At 39.0% G+C, this 25,297-nt stretch overlaps 1 protein-coding gene and 1 pseudogene across 3 annotated transcripts in view; both read right to left on the bottom strand.

The window, feature by feature from the left end:
* The window catches only part of Phka1 (phosphorylase kinase, alpha 1 (muscle)), a 118,703-nt gene extending 95,425 nt beyond the window's left edge, over window positions 1-23,278 (bottom strand). The window contains exons 1-6 of one of the 2 annotated variants that reach the window (XM_013035945.1): window positions 22,844-23,278; window positions 21,431-21,589; window positions 15,343-15,390; window positions 13,642-13,810; window positions 9,693-9,775; window positions 3,944-4,024 (exon numbers count right to left, since the gene is read on the bottom strand). In XM_013035945.1, coding sequence (XP_012891399.1) covers window positions 3,944-4,024; window positions 9,693-9,775; window positions 13,642-13,810; window positions 15,343-15,390; window positions 21,431-21,589; window positions 22,844-22,921 — 618 coding nt within the window. In that variant the 5' untranslated portion in view covers window positions 22,922-23,278. The remainder of the gene's footprint in view (window positions 1-3,943; window positions 4,025-9,692; window positions 9,776-13,641; window positions 13,811-15,342; window positions 15,391-21,430; window positions 21,590-22,843) is intronic. The other variant, XM_013035944.1, reaches the window with a different exon arrangement.
* LOC106000646 lies at window positions 5,013-5,573 on the bottom strand (annotated as a pseudogene). The gene has a single exon (XR_001175798.1). The product of XR_001175798.1 is annotated as an ADP-ribosylation factor 1 pseudogene (transcript).
* Window positions 23,279-25,297: the final 2,019 nt, after the last annotated feature.

Here is a 25,297-nt window from a genome sequence, read left to right as displayed (position 1 = left end):
TGTTGCTTTGTATGTCCCTCCCCCACAGTATAACCCCTGCTTTCACTGTATTTGATGTCGGTATAATTTGTGGAGGGGAAGGGAAAAAACAAGTCGTTTAAATAAGGATAGAAGTGGACCCGTTCCAACAATGAGAAGTACAAGTTGTCATGTCGAAAACGAACTTTACAACTTTGGTGGGGGTGGGGAAGATTGGTGAGGAGGCGGGGGGGGGGAGGCTGGGTAAACAAAGGTAAACAAAGGAGGAGTCTACAATTCTTGATTAAGAAATGTACTATCTTGCCCATATAATTGTAACCCCTCTGTATAGTATTTTCACAATAAAAAAAAAGATTATTTCTTTGTTGCTTTGTATGTCCCTCCCCCATGGTATAACCCCTGCTTTCACTGTATTTGATGTTGTTATTTGATGTGGAGCAGAAGGGAAAAAACAAATAGTTTAAATAGGGATACAGGTGGACCCATTGCAACAATGAGACGTACAAGTAGTATGTTGAAAACGAACTTTACAACTTTGGTGGTAGGGAGCGCGGGGGGCGGATGGGATGGGAAGGGGAACCACGGGAAACAAAGGAGGAGGCTACAATGCTTGATAAGAAATGTACTCATTATCTTGCCCATGTAATTGTAACCCCTCTGTACAGTATTTTCACAATAAATAAACAATTTAAAAAACATAACATTCCATAGGTGGGGGGTTAGTTTTCTATCCTGCAATACAAAGCATAGTAAATGGCAATTTGGAGTTTCAGCTGTGCATTTTATGTCTTGAATATTTGAAATTCTAGTTCGGTGTTGTTTTCTGGTAGAACTGTTTTCCTGAAGAAAACCACTCCCTGATCCTTTCTGTAAGAACTCTGTGTGCTCTCTCACACCTTTGCATGTGGTAGTCCAGTTTTCCTAATTGTTGCTGAGCTGTGAATGATGGAGAATGTGGGTATGTCGTGCACACGCTGTGATGTGGTGATGTGGTGGAAGTTAGGTATCAGCGGACCAGCATTTGGAATATGGATACTTTGCTTCCTCTAAAGGAAAATGTGCTTGCAGGTTTGAAGCTGGAATGTCACTGGAACACTTTTCCCAACAGCTCATGGCCTTTGACTTTTGGTACGTGTGCTAAGAATTGTGTACAAATTGAACTGTCTGTGTACTGATCTTTGACACAACCAATAAAATCAGTTATAAAAAAAAAAGAAATATGGTAGAGTCAAGGGAGAACTCAAATAGTGTAATTAAGGCAACATATGCTGAAATTACTGCTTGATATTTTTCTGAAGTCAGATAAGATTATACTAATTCAGGTACAAATTATTACTAATTTAGATCCAAGGAAATATTTAAAATGTAAACTATATTTTACTTTTGATTCTATATATGTTTTGTAATATTAATAAAATTATTAAGAAGCAGTAACATTTCAGTGGTTAAAGATCCCAAAATATTGAAATATTGACACTATGCAGAGTTCATAAGCATTTGAAGAAAATAGTATGTATGGTTTATGATAATATATATTTATCATGTATAATGGGGAAAATATAAACCAATGGAAATTCTTTTATTTTCTTTGATCAGTCATGGGGCTTGAACTCTGGGCCTCAGCACTGTCCTTCAGTTCTTCAGCTCAAGGCGAGTGCTCTACCACTTGAGCCACAGTACCACTTCAGGGTTTTTGGTGGTTAATTGGAGATAAGAGTCTCATGTACTTTCCTGTCTGGGCTGGCTTTGAACCTCGATCCTCAGATCTCAGCCTCCTGAGTAGCTAGGATTACTGGCGTGAGCCACCAGTGCCCGGCCATTGAGGGAAATTTTAAAGTGTATATCCCTTAATTATTCAATTTTTAGAAATTTATCCCACAAAAATATATGTGCAAGCTCACTAGAATATATGTAGAAAAATCTTCATTAGACACTATTTGAAATGATTAAAAATTGTGACAATTTGTCAATAGAGCATTAAATACTATATAGCAACTGTACAAAATTAACTATATTTGTCTGTATGAAATTATTTGGGAGTCTGTTTACTTATGCTGCTCTGTAACATATGAGAATGCTGAATGAAAAGAAATCAACTACATTGCTAGGCACCTGTGGCTCATGTTAATCCTAGCTACTCTGAGATCTGAGGATCAGTGTTCAAAGCCAGCCTAGGCAGGAAACTGTGAGACACTTATCTCCAATGAACTAGCAAAAAACTGGAAGTGGCATATGCCTGTACTTCAGCTGTTCAAGAGGCTGAAGCAAGAGGATCACAAAGCTAAAACCCGTGTGGGCAAAATAGCAAGACATGTGTCTCAATAAATAAAGTATCTTAAAAAGCAAACGTTGGCCAAGTAGTGATGAGTCACTCCTATAATAGTAGCTTCTTAGCAAACTGAGAACTGGGAATCATAGTTCATAAGCCAGCCTGGGAAAAAAAGGCCATGAGACTCTTATCTCCAATTAACCAGCAAAATGCCAGCTGCAGCTCAAGTAGTAGAGCACCAGCTTTAAGTAAAAAAGCTAAAAAAAAGTGCCCAAGCCCAGAGTTCATGCCCCAGTAAAGAAGAAAGAAAATAAATGTGTACCCAGGAAAAATGTGTTGTAGGTACAAAGTTTCAAATATATTTATTATTCAATTGTCTTAATTACATGACTCAAGATTTCTATCATAATTTTAAAAAATTTACTACATATATTATAGCCTGACAATACTTTTTTTAAAGTACTCCCTCATAATCATTTCTGGTTTGTATTGTATCTCTAGTATATTTTGCTCTTTATTAATTGAAACTGCATTCCAGACTAGACTTTCTCATTATAGCTTATGCATTTTATATACCTATTGTGATTCTCTGTCCTCTCTATTCCTTATAATACTTTATGCTTTGAATTCTATTTCATTTGAGAGCCACAAAGTCACTCATATTCTTTTATATTTGACAGATTTTACTTTCCCTTCTATTTTATCGATCTGCATCCTTTTATTATATAGGTAATATATTAGATTCCCTTTTTCATTACATCAGGCATATTTATCATAATAAATGCTCAGTATTATTCTTGATATCTTAGTTTATACATTCTGGCTTTTTCCAGAGAAAACAAGGGCTCATAGGATGAAAAGTTAGAGCCAAGTAGGAAAGTAGTGGTATTGATAACGAGAAGAAAGAGGAGGAGAAAGAAGAAGAGGAAAAGGAAGAGGAGGAGGAAAAGAATATGAGGGACAGTAATGGGAATGGAGGATTGAGAGAAAGTTCCCTGATATCAAGGCCGGGTAACTAGTCTCTGGAAGGTCGAAGAGCTTCCTTCAATTTATATAATTGTAGAGATAATGAATTTAGTTTCAAGATATATCCATCATAGTCCTTGTAGGATATATAAACTGAGACATGCAAAAAGTAGGTATATATCACATTTGGAGCTTATGAAAGTTTTTATCTAAAATTCATAGTTCTATGGCAGAATCTGGATTTTATATGTAGTTTAAAAGAACAGTTTGGTGAAGGTCCACATGCACATTAAGATTGTGTCTAGGCCAGCAGCAATGGCTTATGCCTATAATCCTAGCTACTCAGGAGGCTGAGATCTGAAAATATTGGTTTGAAGCAAGCCCAAGCAGGAAAGACTGTGAAACTCTTATCTCTATAATTAACTGTCATGAAGCTGTAAGGAGACTTATGACTCAAATGACAGAGTACCAGCCTCGAGTGAAAAAGCTAAGGAACAGTGCCCAAGCTCTGAGTTCAAGTCTCAGCACTGGTAAACACATACAAAAATATTTTGCCCATGGCAAAGGTATACCAGACTTCCTTTACTCATACTTGCTAAAAACAGTAAGTAAAAATCATGATTGGTTGGGTGAGACTGAATGGAATACAGTGTAAATATGTGTGAAGATATAATGATCTATCCATCCCATACAACTAACAAACTATTTTTTAAAAGAAAGGAAATTTACCTTTGCCATTCCAACTGAACTGGCATTCAATTCTGAGATTCCTTGATTGGTCTTGTCTCCACGTTCCCATATCCCGAAATCCTGTCATAAAAGAACCAATATGCCATTAGCAAGTCGTAACTACTAAACAGTTACTAAATTCACAATTATTGAATTAACAACACAGTAGGTAATTCTCCATACATATACCTACCATTAATTGTTATTAAATAATTAACAATGAGTTTAATGATCCTTATAGGCATTCTTTTTTTTTTATTACTAATTGTGTATTGAAAGTGGTAAGAGGTTCCACGACACCAAATAAACCAGTTCTGAGGTTTTCTCAAGATAAATTTAACAGCTCCAGCTTCTTCAGTGTTTATCAAAATACAAAAGAAAAAAAAAAGTAGAGGTCCGATTTTCGATGGCAAATCGGACCCTTGCAGGCTGAGGGAGGAAGCTACTTTACACATGGAGATGGGGTGCTCCGGGACTGGGTCTGGAGTGGGCCAACTCTCCCAGCTTGCAGACTCCTGCTGGCTAGACCCAGGCCTCCTACCAGTACTCCAGCAGGCGCCAGAACTGGGAACGGAGGCTGCTAGGCCATAGGCCCATCAAGGATGAGGCCCTGCCCCGCCCCCTGCCAGCCCCTTGGTGACTGTGTGAGCACAAGTACAAGCACAACGCTATGGAATGCAGGTGATCCACAGACAGGCGAGTCACGGGGGCTCTACTGTGACCATGCAGCAATGGTGGTTCGTTTGTCACCGTCTCTCCTGTTCCACAGGGGAACAGCTAGCTGATCTGATGGACTAAGCATTCAGGCGGTTACTGCAAAAACCTACACTAGGGATAGTCTCCCTTCTATGTGTTCAAGTGTTCTGCTTGTATTTTTAACAATTTTTAAAAATGCACTGAGTTCAGGTTAAAAACCACCACCAAACGGATTCTAATACTGATTTACACCCACTGGCTCCTGGAGACCAGGTGCCCACATGTCCAAATCTCTTCTCAGTACTGACCGTAAGTTGATTCTCTTTACAATAAAAAAGCTGAGTAATATTGCATAGGAGTACCAGAAACTGCCTCAGTGGAAACACAAATTATTTACATTAAATAAGTTCCTGTGGCGAAGAGAGTGCAGCCCCAGCTTGTCTGTGATTTCAGCAGCATTCATGGCATTGGGGAGGTCCTGCTTCTTGGCAAACACCAGGAGGACAGCATCCCGGAGCTCATCCTCTGCCAGCATCCGCATGAGCTCTTCACGGGCCTCATTGACACGCTCTCTGTCATTGCTGTCCACCACGAAGATCAAGCCTTGGGTGTTCTGGAAGTAGTGGAGCCACAGCAGCCGGAGCTTGTCCTGGCCACCCACATCCCACACAGTGAAGCTGATATTCTTGTACTCCACAGTCTCCACGTTGAAACTTATGGTGGGGATGGTAGTCATGATCTCCCCCAGCTTCAGTTTGTACAGAATTGTCATCTTTCTGGCAGCATCCAGGCCCACCATGAGGATGTGCATCTCTTTTTTGCCAAAACGGCCCTTGAAGAGGTTTGCAAAGATATTCCCCATGCTTGTGGACAGGTGGAGGCGACACTGGCCAAAGACCTCAGCAGCAGCTGTTCCCAGCCAGGCGTTGGTTTCGCTCCCCCTTATAGGCACTTTCTTAGTAGCTTCAAATTCTATCGGGGCCCCGAAGAAATTTTAAGTCTCCTCAAAAGCTAATCAGGAGGACTAAGAACTACATAACTCAGTTCATCTAGAGATGTTTCTCAATATTTTTCACTATATCAGATATTCAGGGGATCTAAGAAATAGAACCAAAGCAGCAGCCAAGGTTTTTATCTTAAACATCCATTCAAATTTTAATATTTATTGGCATTAACAATATACCACGCACCAACCTATGTACTTCCTTGTTTGGGCTATTTTTATTATCTTTAAGTAGCTGTACAAAGAAGTTGCCATTCACCAAAGCATTTTATGAATACAGTGCATATTGCTCAATGTCATCCCTTTCAACATTCTCACCTACATCTCCCAATCCACCCCTTCCCTTACTTAGCTTCAGTTTAGGTTATATATTGTTTTTTTTGCCATTTAACAAAGCAGTTTATATGTACAATGCATCTGGATCTGTGTCATCACTTCAAAATCTCCCCCCCCCACTGCTCTGACCTACTTTTTCTCTTAAATTTCTCAATTTTATGGTATATACAATGAATTCTTGCCTGCATTCTCTCTCCTGCTTTATTCTTCCACCCTTCTCCCCTTGACCTACCCTCCTCTCTTCCAAGTATCAATTTCCTGGTACTTTGTTGGACTTTGACTTACTCTTTTTTTTAAAAAAAAAGAATTGTACTGTTTGTGTTCTTCATAGAGTCTGTTACACTTCAGTTAATTCATTTGTAGCCCATGAGACAGGGTTACAAAAATAATGTGAGAAACTTTCATAACTCACAATAGCTAATAATTCAAACATAGCTAATAAGTGATAGAACCAAGATCAGAATCCATGTACTCTTATTCTTTACATCATCATGACAATACAAAATAATATTTAAAATTACTTTTAAAACCTTTGCCTTTCTCCTTAGTGGCTTCCAATCAATAGTGGATCCTCAGATCTTACTTATCTTGACTTTGACACTTTCTTTTGGCAGTACCAGAATTCAGGACCTTGCACTAGTTAGACAATGCTCTGCAGCAACTTGATTCCCTCAGCTCTTTTTATTTTTTTCAAATATAGCCGTGAATGTATGGAGACACTAACCACCAAAAAGCCAAAACTGGAGCTGTGGCTCAAGTTACAGAGTACCAGTATTAAGCAGAGAAAACTAAGGGGCAGCACTTAAGTCATGGATTCAAGCCCCAGTTCTAGCACAAAAAAAAAAAGAAAACAACTGTTATAAAAACAGGCTGGTGGAATGATTCAAGTTGTAAAGTGTCAATCAATCAACTGTAAGCAAGCAAGCTGAGTGAGTGTGATGCCGAGATTAAACAAACAAAAGTGAAGACTGAGAGCTAGGAAGGTAGCTCATAGAAGAGTGCTTGGTAGACTCCACACTGAGCTAGATCCCCAGCACTGTGAAAACAATGAAGATGAAGTTATCACATAAAAGTCAGACTAATTCATCATCACCAGACTCAAGAAATGTTAAAGGAAATTATTCAGACAGGAGGAATGATACATCTAGTTTGAAATCTAATCTACAGGGAAAAAATGAATAGCACAATAGTAAATACATCTATATGTAATGGTTAAATTAAAAAGAATGTAATGTGTTGGTTGAGGGTTTAATTCAGTGGCAGAGCCTCGCTTGTCTGAGGCTTTAAGTTCTAGCCTCAGTTTCTTCCAAAAGAAGGAAAGGAAAAGAAAGAAAAGGAAAAAGGGAAAAAAGAGAAATAAATGAAAAGAGCCAGGCACTGGTGACTCACGCCTGTAATTGAGTAGAGGCTGAGATCTGAGCATCACAGTTTGAAGCCAACCTCTGAAGGACAGTTTGAGAGACTTAACTCTAATGAACCACCAAAAAGTCAGAAGTGAATGAAGCTGTGGCTAACATGGGGGAGCACCAGCCTTGGAAAAAAGCTAAGAGACAGTCCCCAGGATCTGAGTTCAAGCCCCTGCACTGGGCACAAAAGAAAAGAGCAGAGGAGAGGAAGAAGAGAGAAAGAAAGGAGAGGGAAGGGGAAGGGAGAGAATGGGAGGTATGAAGAGAAGAAAAAAGACCAAGGAACATAGCAAATGGAAACAAAGTTTGTTTCTTTGTTGCTGTTTTTGTTTTATTTTCCTTTTGTATTGTTTGTTTATCTGTCTTTGGGAGGGTAAGGGGAGCACAGACATGGTGGGACAAAGGGTGAACAAATGTACTCTTTATCTGACATACATATAGTATATATATATATATATATATATATATATATATATATATATATATAAACATAACCCCTCTGTACAACACTCTTATAATAACAATGAAATGCATGAAGTAGAAAGGAACATAACAAAGTAGTAGAGAAGATGACTTGGTATTGTGTTTCTGCACAGTGTTCAAAATAATATACAAAATGACATATTTAAACCCCAAATGTAATTAATTTTTTTTGGGGGGGTCCGGTTGTGGGGCCTAAACTCTGTGCCTGGGTGCTGTCCCTCAGCTCTTTAGCTCAAGGCTAGCGCTCTACCACTTGAGCCACAGCGCCACTTCCGGCTTTTTTCTTTTTGCTTATGTGGTGCTGAGGAATCGAACCCAGGGCCTCTGGCATGCAAGCCAAGCGCTCTACCACTGAGCCACCTTTTCAGCCCCCGAAAATGTAATTAATTTTGACATACATTTATGACATTATTATTATAGTAAAGGACACTTGTAAAATCCCCCAAAGTCTCCTATGCCCCTCTGCAATTCTTTCCCTCTGTTCCTGTTGTAAGGCAAGCAAGGATCTGATTTATGTCATTATAGATTTTTCATATTGTTAGTGGCATCAAACAATATGCACATTTGTTATGCAACTTCTTCCACTAAAAATAATAACTGAAACTAATCCAATGTGGTTGCATTTTGATAAACAATTTGTTCCTTTTTTATGTATTCCATTTTGTAGAAACATTGAAATTTGTTTATCCATTTAATCCAGATTGACATCTAGGTTATTTTCAGTGTGGGGAATTAAATATTAGTGAACAATAGCAATACCTCTATTAGACTGAAGAAAAAATCCACACATTCCTGTATGGTACCTAACGTAACATTTTATACAGAGAAGATATTATTTACGGTAATTTAATATGAATATACCTAATATGATAGTTGTAAAGAAATTTTTTGGCATAGCACGTGCTGAATCACTTCCTGCATATAACATTAAACCCATGTCTAAATTTAATGTCTACATAACTAACAGGTCCATAATACTCGACAATCATTTTAAGCCTGTTTAAGACTTGAAACTTTTATATTTTTGGTCAGTTGTGGGGCTTGGGGCTTAAACTCTGGGCCTGGGCGCTGTACCTCAGCTCTTCAGCTCAAAGCTAGTGCTCTACCACTTGAGCCATGTGTCACTTCTGGTTTTCTTGTGGTTACTTGGAGATAAAAGTCTCATGGACTTTCCTGCCTTGGCTGGCTTTGAACCACTATCCTCAGATCTCAGCCTCCTGAGTAGCTAGGATTATAGGTGTGAGCCCGGGTTTGAAACCTTTTAAATAAGACCATATTTGGTATCAGATCACCAAATACATGTCATGAAATATTAAGTATGAAAGGAGTGAAACAAAACATACATCTAGGCCCTATTATCTCTGTACCCCTTTGAGTAGAAGGAAAACAGAGGATGATAAATCTTAATAAAGACATTGAAGTTGGGTGCTGGTAACTCATACCTATTATCCGAAGACTACAATGGTTGAAAGTCAGTTCAGGCAGAAAAGTTCATGAGACTCTTATTTCCAATTACCCATTTAAAAAAAAAACAACTGGAAGTACAGGTGTGGTTCCAGTGGTAGAGAGCCAGTCTTAATCAAAAAATGCCAAGTGAGTTTCCTAAGTTCAAGCACAGCACGTGTATGTACACGTGTATGAGTGCTCACATACACATACACACTCACACACACACACACACACACACACACACAGTGAAGACAACTTTTGCCTGAACCCTCTTAGATTATTTCAGTACGCAGGGCAGCTTTAAGAGAAGGATAGACTGGTAGTTTAGAGCCAAAATCATTGTATGCTTAAAACGCATTCTAAAATGAGTACTTACAGCAGTTTTATATGCAGCTTCAATGTAAAACACAAGATTCTGTATGAAATTTACTTCATCAAGGCTATGGATGATATGGAGTCCTGAGGAAAAAAAGAAAAAAGAACAAAATTGGTCATCTACCCCCGTAGGGCTACAGATATGGAGTTGACACCAGATTAAACATAAATCTACTTCAGTTAGACTGACTTGTATCCAGATGGTTAATATTACTGACAAACTTCTCTTCCACATTAAAATACCTTTGAAATAAAATTTGCACTTCAAACAACTCATCCATTCCAAGTATACAATTTAGTAGGTTTTTTCAGTGACTATATAATTGGGCAACCATTACCACAATTAGTTTTAGTATCTTGTACTTGTTATCAATCACTCTCCCACATCCTTTTAATACTTGCCCCCAACCCAAGTGATCATCAGTCTATCTTTTGTCACTATAGATTTGCCTCATTGGACATTCATATAACAGAATCACAAAATGCATGACCTTTAATAATTAGGTTCTTCCACTGAGTACATGGATTCATCTGTGTTGTAGCATGTAGCAGTACTTCTTTATTTCTAGAAATTCTCCATAGTGTGGATGTAACATGGCTTATTTAACCATTCATTAGTTGATAGAAATTTGTATGTTCCTACTTTTTTGGCTATCATAAATAATGCTGCTATGTATATTCATGCAAAGGATGTTTTTTTCTTGGGCCTGGGGCTTGAACTCAGGACCTAGGTGCTATCCCTGAGCCTCTTTGTGCTCATGGCAGCACTCTACCACGTTCATGCAAAGGTTTTTTGTGCAAATGTTTTTATTTCTCCTGGGTATCTATGTTTCTACAAATGAAATGAAACTGCTCAATCATATGGTAACTATTTTACCTTTATTTTTCTTTTCTCTTTTCTTTTTGCAGTACTCACATTGGACTCAGGAACCCGTACTTGCTTAGCAGGGAACTTACAATTTGAGCCATACACCCAGGCCTCCATTTGTGTTGTAATTATTTTTTAGGCAAGGTCTTGTACTTTTGTGTGGGGCTAGCCTCAGACAGTGATCTTTCTACCTATGACTTCCCACACAGCTGAGACCACAAACAGATACCACCAGTTGACTTAAGATGACATAGTCTCACTAACCTTTACCAAGGCTCACCTTGATCTCCAATCCTCTTATTATCTGCCTCCCAATATCTAGGATTTCAGGTGTCCATCACCACTCATCTTAATTAGGCTATTATTTTTATTTCTTTTAATTTTTATGCTTACATTGTTATTGTAAAGATGATATACAGAAGGGTTACAGTTACTTACTTCAGGTCATAAGTACATTTCTTTTTGAACAATTCACCTCTTCCCTCATTTTCTCCCTCCCGACTTCCCAAAAAAGAGTTACATAATTTTCAACATAATGTCTAGTGAAGTATATCTGCAGCCTTTGTTCACCCTCTGTCCTGCCATTTCTGTGCTACCCCTTGCCTTCCCCCAAACACATAAACTTACATACAAGACAAAAGGTACAGAAAACAAAAACAGCAACAAAAGAGAAAAAAAAGCAAAATAACAAAATCTTTTTGTTTCCATTTCTAGGAGTTCATTTTGATAAACATCATTTTATCTGATCATATTAGGCTTTTATTTTTTAAAATTAATTTTGCCATTACTGGGGCTTGAACTCAGGGCCAGGGCACTGTCCCTAAGCTTCCTTTGCTCAAGGCTAGTAGCACTCTACCACTTGACCCACAGAGCTACTTCCAACCTTTTCCTGTGTATGTGGTACTGATGAATCGAACCCAGGGCTTAATCGTGCTAGGCAAGCACTCTACCACTAAGCCTAATATTCTCAGCCGAGGCTATTATTTTTAATAGTGACTTGTGAGAGTTCTGTATTCTAGATTCAAGTTCCTTATCAGATACATGATTAGCAAATATTTTCTCCTATTCTATGGCTATCATTTTTACTTTTTTGAACAGGTCCTTTGAAGAACCAAAGTTCTTAATTTTGAGAATTCCAGTTTATTTTTTCATTAATTATTATGCAAGGCAAGCACTCTACCACTGAGCCATCTTCCCAGCCCCAAAATCTGCATTTTTAAGAGTGCCCATAGGCCTTAACTTTGTCATACTGTGTTAACCAAAGTCAACTTTCTTGGGAAGAGCTAAGAAGCTTTGTCCTTATGGTTTGCCTCTCCTCCTATGCCTTGTAACAGAGCTGGTAATGATGAGAACAGTGGCTGCTTCTTTTGGAATGACACTCCTTCACTACAAATGAAATTCTGAAGGTAGAGTAATGGCCTGTGATGTTCTCAATTTGTGTCTCCCCATGTGGAACTGGGACTAACAGCTGGTATGTTCATCCTGCCCTGCTTCTGGGAAAGATTCTACTCCATATGGGGCTGGCAGAACTAGAGCTGTTCTTGCCTGAACTAGAGCTTCCATACATAGAACCGGGGAAGCTGAGAAATGATGGCAATCCACCTTTCTTTGGGAGTTACAGTAACTTTAAATTGGGACTAAGAGAGAGATTTGTCCGTATACTTTTGGTTAACTCCTCTCTGAATAGTACTTCTCTCATACTGAGTTGGTATAGGGAGAGTATAGGTTGCCACCCAAATGCTATTGTCCTAGCATCACTTTAAGATTTAGTAGATTTCTTGGGTGTTTCTCTACTTGCTATATGTTCTTGGGACAATTTCCAAACACTGAAAGGATCAGTAGTTTTTTAAATTATTTTTAGTATTTGTGCTCTGTCCTTTCTACTACTACCATGTTCTAAATTACAGTCAGATTCCTGTTTTTCTGTTCTTGTTTTTATTTTTTGTTATAGTATTAGGGGTCGAAATTATTGCCTAAAGCTTGCTAGACAGGAGTTCTAACACTAAATCAAGGTCCTGATCTTAACCAAAGTTGAGATTAAGTTTAAGCCAATCTTAATATTTAAAAACATGCACTGCATTGCTGCATGTTTTATGAAGAACTTTCATACTCTTTCTACCAATTATACCACCTATAGGTCCTTTTCACTTTCCAAGTAAACTGCCTATATAAATTCTACATCATATCTTGCCTCAAAATATTTCACAAATCTCTTAACAAGTCCTTCTTAATTCCCCAATCTATCTAATTTATCCACCTGTTGCTACTACAAAGAAACAACTGAAACTTCCTTATCTGTCTGGTTCTCTGCTAATTACAGATAAAATTATTTAGCATGGCAAGCAGGAACTCAGAACCATCTCCTGTTAACTTATTTTGCACTTTTTCAGATGTATTTTACACTCTTTTTTCTTGGTGCCAGTCCTGGGGATTGGACTCAGGGCCAGGGCGGTGTCCCTAACCTTTTATACTCAAGGCTACCACACTGTTGCTTGAGCCACAGCTCCATTTCTGTTTTTTTCTGAGTGGTTAATTGGAGATAAGGGTCTCACAAACCTTCCTTCTGGGGATGGCTTTGAATGGTGATCCTCAGATTAAATGTTTAGATTGTGATCTCTAACTTACTTCCTTAAATATAGGGTAGATACATATAGACTGATATTGTGTTTATGTTATATTCTTACATATAAAATAAATGATTTGATATATATAGTTGCACTAACTTCAGATATCAGTATATTGTACAAGAATAAGAAAGAAAACTCTAGTCCTTCCTTTCTATTTTCTGGTATCTGAGGATTAACGAATAATAAAAAGAACTGTTTCTAGAAGAGCAACATCAAACTTCCTCATTATCAGTTATAAAAATATTAATTAGCACCCCAAACTTGTTTCTCAACATCACAGAATATTAAACAGAATTTACAGGGTTTAAAATTTGCAAAAATATCATTGCAGTACATTTCTTTGAGTAATATCAACAACTGTGTTCTTTTCTGATCAATACCTTTGTAGAAGCCCAGCATGCCAGAGCAGGTACACCAAGCTCAGGAGCTTGCAGTACTTCACTTCTTGTACTGACCTGAGGCAGTCATTTGTGCTAAGAAGAGCAGGTACACAGATGTAGCATCCAACTGCAGATGTCCCCACTGGTCATCACCCACTACAGTGGCACACGTTTTGGTGTTATACTTGGCATGGAGGCTATCTTTAGTGCTCTGACTATACTTGAAGGACTCTACTTTATCCACCTAAATTTTAAAAAAAAACAGTAAAAGGAATATTTAAAAAATCAATTCATTGCCATGCTTCCACAATACTTCAATACACATCATTGCATACAGCCTTCAGACAACTGTGAACATTTGAAATGCATCGTGGCTTCTTCTGAACACTAACAGAGCTGGGAATGTCTGTCATTATTTTTGAATGTAAGCACTTCAATTAGAAAAATGACAAGGGATTAAAACCAGCTATTTCTTGTTCATTTCTTCTTGACTCTTCAAATGGTTGTTTTCACATATAATTGGTATCATCTGAGATTCCCAGTGTTTGTGTGAAAACAGCTTAGCAAGAGATATGTATAACTAGGTGTTATACATTTGTTCCAGAAACTAAAATAGGAATTTTTAGGAAAATTAAGAAAAGTGAGTATATTTTGAAGAAACAAGCAGGTAAGGGACACATAGAGTGTCAGAAAAAAAATATGACAGAAGCTGAAACTATAGGTTAGAAGATAAATACTGGGAGCTAGGGGTGTAGCTGAGTGTTAAGAGTATATGCTTAGCATGTGCTCTGGGTTCAACTCCCAGTACCATATACACTTAAAAATCATTTGTTAATAAGCACGTTTACAAGTCTGGAGTTGATTTATTTCTATTGTAGATTTGTTGTATTCTTATGGCAGTCATTTTAGGAAACTAGGCCATAATTTCTTCTTAAAACATTTTGATCTCTCCAGATAAATCAGATTTACTGGTTTATAACGTGTTTTAAGATCTCCTAGGGTAAAACAATTTTAAGTAAAAATTTATGGTATATGCAGTCTACTATCTTTTATAAATCCAAAAATTCTAGCAGACACCAATGGCTCACACCTGTAATCTTAGCTACTCAGGAGACTGAGATCTGAGGATCGACATGTGAAGCCAGAAAAGTCCATGAGACACTTATCTCCAAATAACCACCAAAAAGCAGAAAATAGTGCCTTGAGCAAAAAAAGCTCAGGGATACCACCTAGACCCCAAGTTCAAGCCCCAAGACAGAAATGCTTAAGAAAAGGAGTTTTATCCTGTATCATCTTTTACCAAGAGGACATAATTATGTGTAGAGTGATGATTAAAAAACACATTTAAAAGTCATTGGTAGGGCTGGGAATGTGACTTATTGGTAGAATGCTCCCCTAGCATGCATGAAGCCCTTGGTTTAATTTCTTAGTAACATATGAACAGAAAACCCCAGAAGTGGCCCTGTGGCTCAAGTGGTAGAATGCTAGCCTTGAGCAAAAGAATCTCAGGGACAGTGCCCAGGCCCTGAATTCAAGCTCCACAACTAAAAAAAAAAAAGGAGTCATTTCTAAAAGGGTAAAGAAAGACCGGAAGGAAACATTTCAGTGGTTACTGAGTGGCAAGATTATGGACAACATTTTTCCCGATTGTCCAAATTTTATAAAATTAGTGTACTCTTTGTGAAACTGAAAAACTGATCTGTAAACATTCCCTAACATGTAGAGATATTCCTCTGATGTGCTTTTATTAGAGAAGAAGTTGTGCCAGTGCCATACCTGTCTGATCATGCAGTGCAGCAGTCCCCTCATTAGTTTCACTACACTCTGCAGAAATAAATGGGAACATGACTGTTATAAACATCTTGAGATGTAAGAACACTTACTCAGCAATTGCAGTTGGTACATGACCTTTTGAGAACAAGTAATCCTATCCTGGGTTTTATTTACATGGCATTTACTTTATAGGTACACTGAAGAGTGGTTTGCAGCTAAAAGTGGAATCAAAAGGGACAGTTCGTGATTCCTTCAAATTAAAAAAATAAAATTCCAAGTTTCTGTGTGACAATAAGCCAACCATCCTAGCAGAGGACAATTCACCTGGAGAAAAGGGACAAGTGAGCTAAAAAAAAATCACAAGGCTCTAAAGATATTCTAAAATACATCGTATGGCATAGAAAGGCTTCACCACATTAACTTTTATCTATTCTGAACTAGCCAAGACTTCAGATTCTGATAAATAGGAATACTTATTAAATATATTCCCTAAAAAACTAAAATAAACTGCAAGTCAGAGTAATGGTAAATGGGAAGTTAGTATGACTCAACCCTCATCAGTGGAAGAGCCATGAATCTTGTGTCACTATCAAATCTTATATTAATATTTTAAATCTTATATTAATATTTTAAAATGTGGTTCAACTACTTAAAAGATAATGAATAAAATAAAAGCATTTAATCCTTTAAAAGTCCACAGATTTCTTATGTCTCAAGTCATTGCTATTTTTCTAAGACTTGACAATTTTTTTTATTTTTTTTATTATGAAAATACTGTACAGAGAGGTTACAATTACATGGGCAAGATAATGAATACATTTCTTATCAAGCATTGTAGCCTCCTCCTTTGTATGTCCCTCCCCCACAGTATAACCCATGCTTTCACTGTATTTGATGTGGGTATAATTTGTGGAGGGGAAGGAGAAAAACAAGTCGTTTAAATAAGGATACAGGTGGACCCACTGCAACAATGAGAAGTACAAGTCTTTATGTCCAAAACAAACTTTACAACTTTGCGGGTGGGGGAGGGAAGGATTGGGTGGGAGGATGGGAAGGGATGGCAAGGGGAAACAAAGGACTTGGCAATTTTTAAAGCATTTTCTAAAATTCTAAAATGCTAAAATTCTGAATACTAGCCACAGACTTAGTACATGATATGAGAAGGAACAATCAGCAGTGTCATGCGTAGGCAATATGTTTTAGAATACAGCACTGAGCAGCTTCTCTATTCCTCTAAGCTGCTTTCTGTTTCACAGTCCAGGTTACTACAGAGAGGTCTAGCTCAGGGGTGGCCTCAGGACACTTCTGAAAACTAATATACTAAGGAATCAGATCATTCTGTTATAAACATATTCAAGTGTTTGAGATTCCAGTTTGTTCATATGTAAAATAGTGTAGTGAAGCTACTCACAGATAAGTTCATTTGGAGTTTGTATCAATGTTATTGTTCTTGTTTCTGCTTTTTTATTACATTGCCAAAGAATAGTAATAAGCTATTTCAAAATTTTAAAACTTCAAGAGGGAATATAAACAATAGGATAAGAATTAGTGCCTATTAGTGGCTGCTGGTTGCTCATGCCTGTAATCCTAGCTACTCAGGAAGCTGAGATCTGAGTATTACAGTTCAAAGCCAGCCCCGGCAAGAAAAGGCTCAGGTGTAGTGTTCAGGCCTTAAATTCAAGCTCCAGGACTGGCACATATACACACAAAAGGAGTAAGTGCCTATTAAAGTATGCTCCAACTTCTTACAAAACCATTTTATTGGGAAAAAAATAACTATTTCCTTTATAGAGTCTGTTTTCTTAGTTTCTTAGTCCCCTCCTCAAACTGATAAAAAAAAAAACTTTTTTAGGGCTGGGAAGGTGGCTCAGTGGTAGAGTGCTTGCTTTGCATGCATGAGGCCCTGGGTTCGATTCCTCAGTACCACATAAGCAAAAAGAAAAAAGCTGGAAGTGGCACTGTGGCTCAAGTAGCAGAGCGCTAGCCTTGAGCTGAAGAGCTGAGGGACAGCACCTAGGCCCAGAGTTCAGGCCCCACGACCTGACCCCCCAAAAAAAACTTTTTTAAAAAGAAAAAGAACAGTCAGTGCATGACTTTGTACATTTTTGAAAGTCTAAAATAGTTATTATAAAGAAACAGACTCTACCCCCTACAAAAAAATCTCCATAACTACTCTGATCTCATCACAGAGCCCATCTCATTTATAAACCTGGCAATGCAAAGTATTTAAAATAGTCTCCTCTGTTCAGAGACTTTATAGTCAGTTCTGATACATTTCACCACATACTTAAAGGTTTCTACAACTTTTATTTCCTAACACTCAGGAAATGAAAGTGGGGAGCAAAGGTGAAGTTTCAATGATCTTTTCTTACATCAGTAGCCCAAACCAGGTGCCAGTGGCTCATTTTTGTCATGCCAGCTACAAGAGGCTAAAACCTGAGGATTATAGTTCAAAGCTAGCCCAGTCAAGAAAGTACACAATTATCTCCAATTATCCACCAAAAATCCAGAAGTGGAGCAGTGGCGCAAGTGGTAGAATACTTGCCTTGACTGAAAAATTTAAAAGACAGTACCCAGGCTCTGATTTCAAGCCCCAGTAACTACATATAAAAATAGAGGCCTAAAGACACCAATATTTTAAAACAAATTGAAGATTTCCAATTAACCAGTAAAGCCTCAAGTTTTGTGACATTCTGGAAGAAGCAGGCATCCTGGACACACTGCACTGACTTCTTTGCTATCTGTCTTAACTACTTGCCTGTCATCAACACTCTTTACCACATAGTAACACTACTGCCATCTAAATTTTCTTTTCTTTCTTTTTTTTTTTTTGTTGGTCATGGGGCTTGAACTCTGGGCCTGGGCGCTGTCCCTCAGCTCTTCAGCTCAAGGCGAGCACTCTACCACCTGAGCTACAGCCCACTTCCTAAATTTTCTTTAACATAAACAACAAACTTGGGGAAATATGACCCCCAAAATACTGATTGCTATCTACTATTGTTCTCAGAGAAGAGCCTTTATCAGCTATTTCTATCCTCAAGTTTCCACTTCCCAGATAGGATAAAACTAATGGGAAGCTTGGGTAGTTAGGAATGATGGCAGGTATAGGAGGTTTGTTTTCCATTACATTGACTATTTTCTGATTCAGGCAAACTAGATTGCAGTAACTATATACATCTGTATTTATATAAGAGACTTCTACACACAGCAACAGAAACTCCCTCTCATCTAATCTTTTCTTTTGTCAGTACTCAGTACTCAGTATTTTTGTCAGTACTTCAGGCTTTCTAGGCAGGTATGACTGAACAGTGCCTACCCCTCACTGATTCTTTTTGAGGACATGGATCTATGTGTCTGTGAGCTGACAATATAAGAATATATATGCTATTGTTAAGATACTGTACAGAGGGGTTACAGTTGCATGAGTAAGGTAATGAGTACATTTCCTATCCAGCATTGTTATCCCCTTCCTTTGTTTTTCCCCTACCATCCCTTTCCTCCCCACCTCCTCAACCCCTCCCTCCTCCACCTCAAAGTTGTTGTTTATTTTCAGTGTCTTGTACCTCTCATTGTTACAATAGGCCATCCTGTATCCTTATTTCAGCATTTTGTTATTTCCCTTCCCCTCCCCAAATTAGAAAAATGAATATACAAAATGCAGGGCACTAGAATCAAATACAGTGAAAACAGGAGTTATTCCATGGTGGAAGAACATATAAAAGAAACAAAATCACATAGTACAATATAAGTACATTAAAACAACAGCAAAAAAGATAAAACCTCTTGTGTCTCTATCTTGGAGTTCATCCTGTTTAGCATCATCTTATATGGTCTTAGGTACATAGCTTTTGACATTTTCTGCTTGTCCTAGTTATTGCAGATAAGGGAAACAACGGGACCTATGTTTCTTTGGGCCTGGCTTACTTCACTTAATATAATTTTTTCCAAGTCTTTCCATTTCCTAACAAATGAGGCAGTGTCATTCTTTGTGATGGAGGCATAGAATTCCATTGTGTATATATACCACATTTTCTTGATCCATTCATCTACTGAGGGGCATCTGGGTTGGTTCCATATCTTAGCTATGGTAAATTATGCTGCAATAAACATAGTTGTGCTGGTAGCTTTAGTATGGTCTTGTTTGTGATCATTTGGGTAAATGCCCAAAAGTGGGATTGCTGGGTCATAGAGGAGCTCTATGTGGAGTCTTTTTTTTGTTGTTGTTGGTCATGGGGCTTGAACTCTGGGCCTGGGCACTGTCCCTCAGCTCTTCAGCTCAAGGCGAGCGCTCTACCACTTGAGCTACAGCGCCACTTCCGGTTTTCTGGTGGTTTGTTGGAGATAGGAGTCTCAGGGTCTCTCCTGCCTGGGCTGGCTTTGAACCGCGATCCTCAGATCTCAGCCTCCTGAGTAGCTAGGATTACAGGCGTGAGCCACCAGCGCCCGGCTTCTATGTGGAGTCTTTTGAGGATCCTCCATATGGCTTTCCAAAGTGGTTGAACAAGTTTACACTCCCACCAACAATGCAGTAGGGTTCCCTTTTGGCCAAATCCCCTCCAGCATCTGTTGTTATTAGATTTCTTGATTATAGCCATTCTAACTGCAGTGAGGTGGAATCTCAATATTGTTTTGATTTGCATTTCTTTTATGGCTATAGAAGTTGAGCATTTTGTTTCCCAACTTTAGTCAACTTTGCAGAACAAATGGTTATCTGGGAGACAACACATGTCTTCCATTCATATTGGAAAAAAATGATCATCTTGCAACATTTGTAAACTGCAGGCCTACTGATACTAATTTCTAGCAAAATAAAGAAACAAATTTTGAGATTAAAATAGCAAGTTGTTCAGAATAGGATAGAGGATTTTCAGGGATGGTTTACAGGTGATTTATTAACATACCACTATATTTTCCAAATTTCTACAAATTAATAATGATTGGTACCTCCTCAGATAGAACAAAACATTTACAATTTTTGGCATATTTTCTTTGTACTTCTCAATAATGGATTGAGGGGGACGGGGACGGGGAGGAATTGGGTGGGGGGGGTGGGGGAGGCTGGGAAGGGATGGGAAGGGAAAACAAAAGGAGGAGGCCGCCATGCTTGATAAGAAATATACTCATTATCTTGCCCATGTAATTGTAACCCCTCTGTACAGTATTTTCACAATAAAAAAGGAAAAACTTAATGGATTGAGGGCTGGGGGCATGGCTTGAGTGGTAGATTGAAGCAAAAACAATATTTTCTGTAACTGAAAAAAACACAGTGAAACTTGTGCATTGCCAAAAACAAATCCACAATATTTTGATGCCCTTAAAAATAACTGGCCTGATTTAGAGATGAAGATTAAATTCAGACTGCCCAAATTGGGAGGGGAAACTCCTGGAGAAAAAGGGCTGGTGTAAAGAAAATCTTTTTCACTCATAGAACAGTATCTATTCACATCTTACAACTGTCAGGAAAGAATCTCCACATTAAAAGCTCCCCTCCCCCCACAATCTCAGAAGACTTCTTGGTACTTCAAGTGGAAGTAGTTCCCATTGTGTAAGTTCTATAAAGATGCTAATTTGCTGAGAAGTGCCTAAACCGTTGACTGAAAGGCATCTTCTGACTGACCTTACTTTGCTCAAGACTGGGATGTGGTGGTGAGGTAGCATGCTCTCTGAAACAGCATTACAGTTATGAAAATCAAATGTGTGTTGAGTGTGGAAGATCTGCTGATTTGTTTCAGTAAAATTACAATTATTTCCAAAAATGACATAAAATAGTACGTATCTGCCTCCATCTATAATTCTCAGAGAATAAAATAGCACACACTAAAAAATACATTAAGTTAGAAAGAATTTTACATTTTAGTAAAGATCCTAGGATAGGATTTTTCAAGGTAATAAATGGACTGTACTCTCTTCCTTGGAATCACAAAATTTTAAGTTTCCACTGCAAAGAAACTTCAGTACAATACTGAAAAGGGTTTTAGAATGTAATTTCAGAAGATGAAAATTACGTTTCCTTTCATTCTTGCTCCCCTTCCTACAATCACACATAGCTACAGATAAGTCCTTTTTTTCTTTTCTTTTTCTTTTTGATTACCTGCTCCAGTTCATAGGCCTTTGCCTTATCCTCATCCCGATCTGCATTCTTCCGGTAGGCCAGGCCTAAACCCCACACAGCCAAGATACTGTACACATTATCTCTGACCCAGGCATCTTTCTGATCAAGGCTGGCTGGAAGTAAACCAGTCACTGGATTCTGTAAGAAGGAGAAAGAGAACAGAAAGCTAACCAGAGTATTAAAGGAAACAAAATCTATGAACAGGTTACTTGGGAATTGGTTTTCTTCTATTTTCCTACTCTTGAATTTGTAACTTTCTCTTCTACTGACCAAATGGCATTCTCTCAGCTTTCCTGAGGTATAGCTGACCAATTTATTTTTAAGTTGTGCAACCCAATTTGATATGAGTACTATATCAGGCTAAGTAAAGCAAGCATTACCTCATACAGTTACTTTCCTTTGGTCTGGTGAAACTGCCTAAGATTTACCTTCCTAAAAAATTTCAAGCATAAAAAAACTATTATTAAGTACAGTCATCAAGCTACCTTTCATTAGGTCTACAGGACATCTTGTAATATAAAGTTTGTAGTGTTTCCAGATGCTATCTTGAGAATGGGGAAAGCCTGGCTGAAGCCTTACAAGTCTAAAATGTGGGTATTCTTAAAGGCAGTATCAAGAATACTATTACGGGTATTATTAAATGCATTCTTAAAGATTACTATTAAGATAAATGTTTTAACTCTCCTGTAAGAATCAACTACCAATAAAAAAATAGTGGAGTAGAAAAAAAAACATTAAAAGAATATAAAAGCTGGGTGGGGAGGTCTGTAATCAAAGCAATGGGAAAACTCTAGCATGAAGATCAAAACTTGGATGTCAGTCCAGACTAACTACATAGAGAGAATGTCTTATTAAAAGCATGTGTGAGGTATCTTCACATATATGCTGACCTTCAGAATAGTCATTTTAAGATGACTAAGTGTTTATCCCCATGCTTCTTTTTGCAAGGGAGAGGGAAGGAAATAAGATCCAAATCTGGGAGCAGGAGATATCCATAAACAAGTGTCAACACTTCTTCCAACTCTGCCCCTGGAAACCAGCTGCAGCTCTAAAATCGTCACTCAGGAGATCATGGTTTTTTGTGTCTGCTCTGATTCTTTCCCAAGTTCCACACTTCACTTGCTTTCCTTCTTTTTAGGATACATTAAGACCTGTCCACTAAGTGTACTACTTTCCCCCTTCTACCCAAACAGAGGAAGGTTCATCCAAGGTCTCTATCCTGTCTACCAAACTTCACACTGCCCCAGCTGGAAGGAAGGGCATACACATGCGCCTGCGCGCATCCAAGCACAAGCATACAAGGATGAGAACTCACCCAGGATCTCTTTCCAATCTATCACCCCATCCACACACACATTCTCGATGATTCCAGGGGTCACCTCCTACACATACCTGATGGCACAGGATGGTCTGATGTACAAGCCGAGCATAGCCATCTAGCCTGACCCCGGAGTTACTCCGGCTCCTCATGTCCTGTTTTTAATCCCCTTGGAGCCACTGTAGCAGGATCCCACGCAGGCCAATCGCCTTATGGAAGGACTTCAGTGTTTTCTCGTTTGGGAAGCCAGAGTGCCCGGCGCAACAGAATGGTGTCAAGTGCTAAAGAGCCTTCCTCCTGGGCGTTTGGCCCTCGGGCCTGTGACTCCCACGGAGCCTCCCGAGACCACCACACGCCGAGCCTCAAGCAGTCTCCGCGCCTGCCACAGCGACCCCGTCGCTGCTCGCTGCCACCTTCAGTCCCTTGTGGCCTTGGTGGGTGAATCCAGCATACTTGGTGGTCTAGAGCCGGCAGTCTGGGCACAAACAGCAGGACACCCGCCGCCACGGCGCCTCCCCCACCTTGCCTGATGCGCGAGTGGGGGGCGGGGCGAGGGCGGGGCAGAGGCTGGGCGTCCTTGGCTAGTCTTGGCAGCTGCGCATTGGGACCCTGGGGGCCCAACCCGCGGGGCCCGCCCCGCGCCAGAGAATGTGCCACCGTAGGCACTGTGCTCTCTGAGGTTTATTTTCGAAACACTTCGGGACTATTTTAGTTTTCCACACTTGCTGAATATACAAAGTGTGGATAGTGTAGGACTAGTTTTAGGAACCTATGCTAACTTCAAAACTGAAAGGAAACAGATGTTTGGGCTCAATGGCCAAATAGATTTCTGGGTCTTGCAAATGCATTTGAGACTTTTAACCCAAAATTCAAATAAACTCTGAAATCAAACAAAAATCAACATCCCGCGATATCTTATGCCTTAGCAACCTGGGAGTTGCTGAGCTTGGCAATATGCGAGGTTTATGGGCTGGGAGCTAGGCTAGGAGAAAGCAGTGCCCCAGGGCGGCCTTGATCACAAGCTGGAGATAGATTACTTTGCTAGGCTCCCTCTTCACTCTGGAGCTAAGGCCTCCCAGACTTAACTGAAAATAAAGGAGGAAGAGGAGATCTATAGGTAACCTGGATCTCTGGCTTCTGGGGAAATCTCTCCTCGCAACCCGCAGGGCGGAAGAGTCCAGTGCCTTTGCTCCCTCTGTCTACTGGCCCCACCCCCACCCCTTGCTCTCTGTTTATCCAAACCCAGCAGGCCTCCCACAGCTCTGTTTAAGCACCACCTGCTCTCTGAATCGCCCAGTGAGAAAATTAGATTGTTGACCTTTTGAGTTCTAAGCCTGCCCTAGTCCTCTCACTCTGGCCACAGTGATTTTGCATTTTCCTTTATCCTTCCCTTTTTTTCTCGTGACAAGCGCTCTTCATTCCACCCCCAAACCCAATATTTCTTCCCCACCCAACTAAGCCTAAAGCCAGGCACCTCAGAAGATGACTACTAAATATTTGATAATGAGTGTCACCGATTTCAGGTGAGGGTTTGTGAATTTTCCATCTAAAAGTAGGGATTCTTCACTTAGGGTCCTTGACCTCAATTGCAGAGTAACAATTTCTACACAAGTCACAAGTGTAACAAAACTTGGCAGAGCTTTATTAAGTAAGCAGACAGACAAGTTAAAAGTCAGGTGAATACTTTAACAGAGTGTAGGTGTTCTCAAAGGGAGAGAGATTTTGACATCAGGGGTATTTATATGATAAAGGCAGAGGGTCTGACTTGAAAGTTATTCAAAGATAGGTGCTTATCTTTGCTCTTAATCACTCTTGGTTGACATTTGGGCTCAGGAGCTGGAGATTGACCTGTACTTTAAATATATGACCATTATAATTGGACATCTTGTTTACAAAAGAATTTATTTTGCCATTTATTTTAAAACGGATGTTTATCCTTGAGATAAAGAATACATCCTGCTACAAATGTTTGTCCTTTGAGATAAGCACTTTGTGCCAGGAAGAGCCATTTTTCCAAGTATTTGCTTCTCCAGGAAATATGGGGGTTTTTGTTTGTTTGTTTTAAATGATGTCCTTTCTTAGTTTTTACAGAACACTGCTTGGGGCCAATAGGTAAGGTCAGATGGAGAAACCTGTTCTTGCTCTTCACTTTTAACTTGTGCTAATGCTGAAGCTTATGAAGCAGTGCAAGGGTTAAAACAAAGAAGATAGTGCTTCTGTTTCTAAATACACTGTTTCTAAATTCCTGGCTGCCATTCACCTGATTTTCTCTAGCTATCCGGCCTCAGTTACAAAAACGGAGGGAATGCTCAAGAGCACAGATTTGGAACGTTCATGTTCAAGTTAATAATCATTCAATACATTGGCAGAATTCTCAGGCAACTACTGCTTTCATTACCTAGGTAAATTGAAGGCCTGAGAAATACCAAGACACTTCAAGGTCTCATGTATAGAAAAAGGAACTGCATTTAGCAAGAAAGATCACTGCTCTGCTCACACCTCTCTGGCATCTTCTCCCCCAGCCTGTA

The sequence above is a fragment of the Dipodomys ordii genome, unplaced genomic scaffold (assembly GCF_000151885.1).
Source record: "Dipodomys ordii isolate 6190 unplaced genomic scaffold, Dord_2.0 Scaffold232, whole genome shotgun sequence".
Taxonomy (NCBI): Eukaryota; Metazoa; Chordata; class Mammalia; order Rodentia; family Heteromyidae; genus Dipodomys; species Dipodomys ordii.
Note: the sequence above shows the minus strand (reverse complement) of the source record. Positions and strands in the feature narration are given on the sequence as shown.